This window comes from Geospiza fortis, unplaced genomic scaffold (genome assembly GCF_000277835.1).
Source record: "Geospiza fortis unplaced genomic scaffold, GeoFor_1.0 scaffold986, whole genome shotgun sequence".
NCBI lineage: Eukaryota > Metazoa > Chordata > Aves > Passeriformes > Thraupidae > Geospiza > Geospiza fortis.
Window position 1 is genome coordinate 17,115 of NW_005054832.1, and position 5,632 is coordinate 22,746.

General features: G+C 39.1%; 1 protein-coding gene across 1 annotated transcript in view; it reads left to right on the forward strand.

Moving 5' to 3' along the window:
• The window catches only part of SMAD4 (SMAD family member 4), a 19,878-nt gene that overhangs the window by 4,398 nt on the left and 9,848 nt on the right, over positions 1–5,632 (forward strand). Inside the window, exons 5-6 of the mRNA XM_014311450.2 lie at positions 1,289–1,399; positions 3,166–3,216. Coding sequence (XP_014166925.1) covers positions 1,289–1,399; positions 3,166–3,216 — 162 coding nt within the window. The remainder of the gene's footprint in view (positions 1–1,288; positions 1,400–3,165; positions 3,217–5,632) is intronic.

The following is a 5,632-nucleotide window of genomic DNA, read 5'->3' on the forward strand; positions in this document are numbered from 1 at the left end:
TTTAATATCAAAGATGTGTGAATATGATGGATTTCATGTTATCAAATTTGAATTATGGTGGAATTATGTTTTTATAATGTCTTGAATTTTAGCTGGCAACTTTTTTGTTAAAGCTAATGATGTTTTTGCCAAGGTGGGATGTGGTGTCTGTATTTGTCTCCAGCAGAGATAAAAGGATAGGCAGTTTAATTGTATTGCTTTTGCACAACAGTTTATTGTCAATAGCTTTTTCTCATCAGTGTTATAATTGTTGGAGCCAAGTGGACAAGAAAAAAAGGCTCATTTTTAGGTTTCAGTTCAAGTTCTCAATGTATTAAATTCTGCTAGCCCACATCAATTTGAGTGCAAGTGCACTTGTGAAACTGCTGATCGGTTCAGTGTTAATGGCTGAGCTGAAGTCTTTTAAAATCAAATTCCGTTAACCTGTTCTAAAATATCTGTAGTTTTACTTTAACACTTAGATAATTCCTGAAATACTTACTTGGAAAAGGAAAAAAGCCCAGCAACTTTCTCAGGAAGGAATCCAGTTATGTATGCAGCTCTATTCAAGAACTATTTCTAAAAATAAAATACCATTCAGTATGTTTTGGATGAACACAAATGAGTTCTCCTTAGGAACAGTAGTTATAACATGCTGAAAATAAACAACTTATTGGACCTGCTACTGGCCTGTTTGGATTCACACCAAATCTATTCCAGCTATGTTATTCAGTAAAACCTGACGTTTCTTTTTTCCTTTCAAACTGAAAAATGAGATGTGAACAAAACAAAGATGCACTTGATAAACGTGGTTCTTTGCATACTTTTACTCTTTAAAATATTAAGGGTGTCAGAGTCAAAATTAGTTGATGCAGAATCTTGTTTCAAGTTTCCCTAAGACACTCTGGTGAATGGAAAAAAATACTGAAACCAAACTTGTAGGAACTGTGTATTGCAGTGCCTCTAGTTGGGTGTATTTTCCTACCCAGTAGTGCTGAACTCTTCTTAATTAAAATTTTGGAATGTTCATGAATAGGTAGTGTGTTCTTTTACCAGGTCAACCTACCAGTATATTGACAGGTAGCCATAGTGATGGACTCTTAGAGATTGCTTCAGGGCCTCAGCCAGAAACTCAGCAGAATGGGTTTACAGCTCAGCCAGCTACTTACCATCACAGCTAGTGTATATATATATGCACTCTTTTTAGTTTTCTAAAACCAGTTTCCAAATGTCAGGAGAAATAGAGGATTAGAAGTGAGATACAGAAAAAAAAATCCCTTTAAAACCAGCCACTCCTTTCTTTTTCTAGATAGTACTACAACTTGGACTGGAAGTCGGACAGCAGCCTACACACCTACCATACCTCACCACCAGAATGGCCATCTTCAACATCATCCACCTATGCATCCTGGGCATTACTGTAAGTAGTGCAGATTTCCAGATCACTTAATTTTCAATTTTGTTGAATGGTAGGGGTTCATTTGTGATTACTGTTGACCCCCAAATACTTTTCTTTGTTGTTGTTTAATATCACAGACCTACCATTACTGTGTTTAGTATTTTCTGACAGTTAAGTATAAAAGCCTGATGGACTTTCCTCTGTTAAAACAGCAGAGATTAGAAACTCAGATAGCTATAGTGATACCATCTATATTATACATGTCTTACTATACCTAACAAAACTAGCATTTCCTTTCTAAACCTCTGTTTTTAAGGCTTTGCAATCCTGTACTAAATATTTCCTTTGCTGAAAAGGAAGTCAATTCAGAATGTGTTGTTTGCATAGTTTTCTTTCAAACCTTGGAAGTTCTTGGCTGTTTATATTTTCTGAAAATTTTAAAGTCATACTAAGCTTTGGAAGACGTGTCCACGTACCCTAGCCTGTTTAAAAGAACCTTGTGAAAGCTCATGCAGTAAAGTACTTGTCAATAAACTGGTCTTGCCACAGCCTGATTCATGAGTACATTCGGCACACAAACTTGAATCTCTTGTTTTAAGGTACAGGAGATAGGGAGGAAAAAAGTGATCAAACTGCTAGTGTGTCTAGCACAGTATATGTATTATAAGAATGTAGTGGGGAAAAACCCACCCAAATTAAAGTTTTTCTAAATTTTCTGGCAAAAAGCTAGAACAGTTCTTGGTCTTCTAATGTAGTACTTAACCAGATCACCTGTTTGCAGCAGTCATGGTTAGCAGAGGGGAGAATAAACTGTGAGCTAATATTACAGTGACTTTTCAGCTTGTCTCTATTGAGAAAATTGTGATTTAGATATAGTTATTAAGTTTCATTATTTTGGTCTGTTAGGATCCCACTTCATCTGTCATCTAGTTTGTCAGAAATACCAGGATGTAAAAAAACTTTAGTGATGCTGTAGATACTCTATAAATGTTTTTCAGTGCATGTATCTTTCCATAGTTATTATTTATAACTGGCTGGTGGTACTATATAGAGCTTTTCTTGGCTACTGCCATCTCTCACTTCAGAAAGTCATGTGTTTTGACACCTACCAGCGTTGTGTTTCTTTTGACATCTTGTTGCAAAAGGTGCTCTTACTTATAATACTATGTTTAAATTTTTCCTCCTTGTTCTCTGCTGCCTGTAAGGGACCTAGTTAATTCATAAAAGTCAAGAGACTAAACTGACTAATACCAAGACTATATTAATTCTATTTTTTTTTTCTTAGAAAATTATTTCTCTAGGGCTTCTTTCCATCTTCAGTGAGTGTTTCTTATGGTTAAGTCCACAGCATGCTGGGCAACTTGTTTTGTAATTGATGAAACTAATGAAGTGTGGTTTCTGACAGACTTGTATCACCTGCCTCTATACACTGATTCTCTCCTTGCACAACTTGGCGGCAGATGTGAAGTCCTATTTCTCTTACATCTCAATGCTATATCTGGTTTCTGTTCTCTCCTGGAGCCGGGTCTGGCTTGAGCAGCATGCAGCCTTTCCTCCTGGGATACTAATGGAGCTCTTTACTCAACTTCTGAATTTTTAGGAAACCTCTAAGAGTGTAATTTTTCTGTGGGAATTTTTATCCCCGTCACATTAGGCCAACTGATTCAGAAATTACTGGGATTTATAACATCGGGCATCCTCGCAAGTCTTTTTTTACTGGAAAACAAGCTAAGTAAGAAAACATTATTTTTCCACATGTAAAACAAATGGCATGTTTTCTTTTAAAGGGCCAGTTCACAATGAACTTGCATTCCAGCCTCCTATATCAAATCATCCTGGTGAGTAAAATATAACATATAATGCTAACTTATAACTTTGTGGTTTGATTATTTTTTGTATCAAGTACTCTGAAATTTGAGAGATATAAATTCCAAAGAAAAGGAAGAATTTTGTGATTAAGTCTTGTTTTGAATTTGGACATCTCTTGGAATGGTGACATAGGCTGTGAACTGAATTTAATTGAGATGTCTAAGTCAAAGATTGCAACCCTCAAGCCCACACTGAGATGGTTCCTACCCTGGAGGTATCAGAACTCTGAATGTTCTTGATCCTAAACTTTTCAAGGTGCCTGTAGTTGTACTTTTTGCCTGCTTAGAAATATAATGGAGTTTAGGTCATGCCAAAGTTCTCTTCAATCCATAATCTAGTCCATCATTACAGCCAGATGCCCTGAAAGATAGGTATTGTGCTGCTTAGCATTTTGGTGCTGAAGTTCCTTATTGGATCTTTGCATAAAGCTTGTTCTTTCCAAGAGTCTTCATTATTGGCAACAGTTCAGGGAGCCAAGAGCCAAGGAGGTTTTGTCTTGTGGTACAGGCTAGCTCTCATGTAGGTACAAGGTGATATTCTGTTTTTAACAACAGCAAGGCTGTTGTCTGCATAGGGAGATCTGCACAGTTGAAAAGCCTAAAAATTTAACTTGTTTATTAATTGGCTAGTGACTAAATCCATACCAGAAATAAAAATGCTGATAATTACTGGCTAAACTTAACTGTAGCTGAATTTTATTTCACATTATTTAGTATGTCTCTTTCACTCTATTGATTTCATCCTATTCAGTCCTCAGAGACATGAGTATTTATTTGAAGATAAAAAAACTTAAAGTAATTTAGGCACCTTTGTTTATTGTTTTCTAATAAAACCAGAACAGTTTCTTGAGGCAAATAGGTGTACTGTTGGGTGCTGCTGTTTATAATGAATGAGTACCATTTACAGCACAGGAAGAACTCTTTTTCCTGTTGGCTTATCAGGCTGTTGTGTTTAGGTCCCACTGCACTAAGTATATCCAGTCATTTCTTGAATGCTTTCAGGGATTATGACTCCACCACCTCCCTGGACGTCCCATTCCAATGCTTAACCACCCTTTCAATGAAGAAATTTTTCCTAATATCCAATCTAAACCTCCCTCGGCGCAACTTGAGGCAATTTCCTCTTGTCCTATCACCTGTTATTTGGGAGAAGAGACTGACCTCCACTGGTCTAAAACCTCCTTTCAGGTAGTTGTAGAGAGCGAGGTCTCCCCTGAGCCTTCTTCTCTCCAGGCTAAACATCCCCAGCACCCTCAGCTGCTCCTCATAGGACTTGTGCTCCAGACCCTTCACCAGCTCTGTTGCCCTTCTCTGGACATGCTTCAGCACCTCAATATCTTTCTTGCAGTGAGGGGCCCAGAACTGGACACAGGATTTGAGGTGTGTCCTCACCAGTGCTGAGTACAGAGGGACAATCACCTCCCTGGTCCTGCTGCCCAAACTATTCCTGATACTGGCCAGGATGCCATTGGCCTTCTTGGCCACATGGGCACATTGCTGGCTCATGTTCAGCTAGCTATCAACCAACACCCCAAGGTCCTTTTCTGTCAGACAGCTTTCCAACCACACCACTCTTCTTTGAGCCTGTAGTACTGCATGGGGTTATTGTAACTGAAGTGCAGGACCCACCCAGCACTTGGCCATATTGAACCTAGTACTGTTGGCCTTGACCCATTGATCCAGCCTGTCCAGATCCCTCTGCAGAGCCTTCCTACCCTCCAGCAGATCAACACTCCCACACAACTTAGTGTTGTCTGTGAACTTACTGAGGGTGCACTCGATCCCCTCTTCCAGATCATCAATAAAGATACTAAACAGGGCTGGCCCCAATACTGAGCCCTGGGGAACCCCACTAGTCACTGGCTGCCCAGTGAATGTGGCACCATTTAACAACATGCCTAGGGCCCAGTTAGGGCCCAGCCATCCAGCCAGTTTTTAACCTAGCGAGGAGTGTACTTGTCCAAGCCATGGGCTGCCAGCTTTTCCAGGAGTATGCTATGGGAGACAGTATCAAAGGCTTTGCTGAAGTCCAGGTAGACATAGTAGCTCCTTCCAACTACCATCTTTCTTTTGTAGCCAATTTTTAAAATAGTAGGAGTTAAAAGGCACCACTTGGCTATTAAAACGCCATTTTGTTCTGCTCCCTTGCTTAATACTTCCTTGTTTTAGCCTGTACTTGACTGTGTGCAGACAAGGTCACTATGTGATCTTTGCTTTTTCTCCCATTGCTCTACTTTGCAAATCTGTTTTGCTTTGCAGGGAGGATAGAGAAAACTGACTTCAGTTAGGATAGGAGGTAATTACTCCTATCTTAAGCCAGATCTGTTTCAAAGTTAGTTTTAGCTAGCCTAGCCATGAAGAGGCTTATATGTATTACTTCTTTATG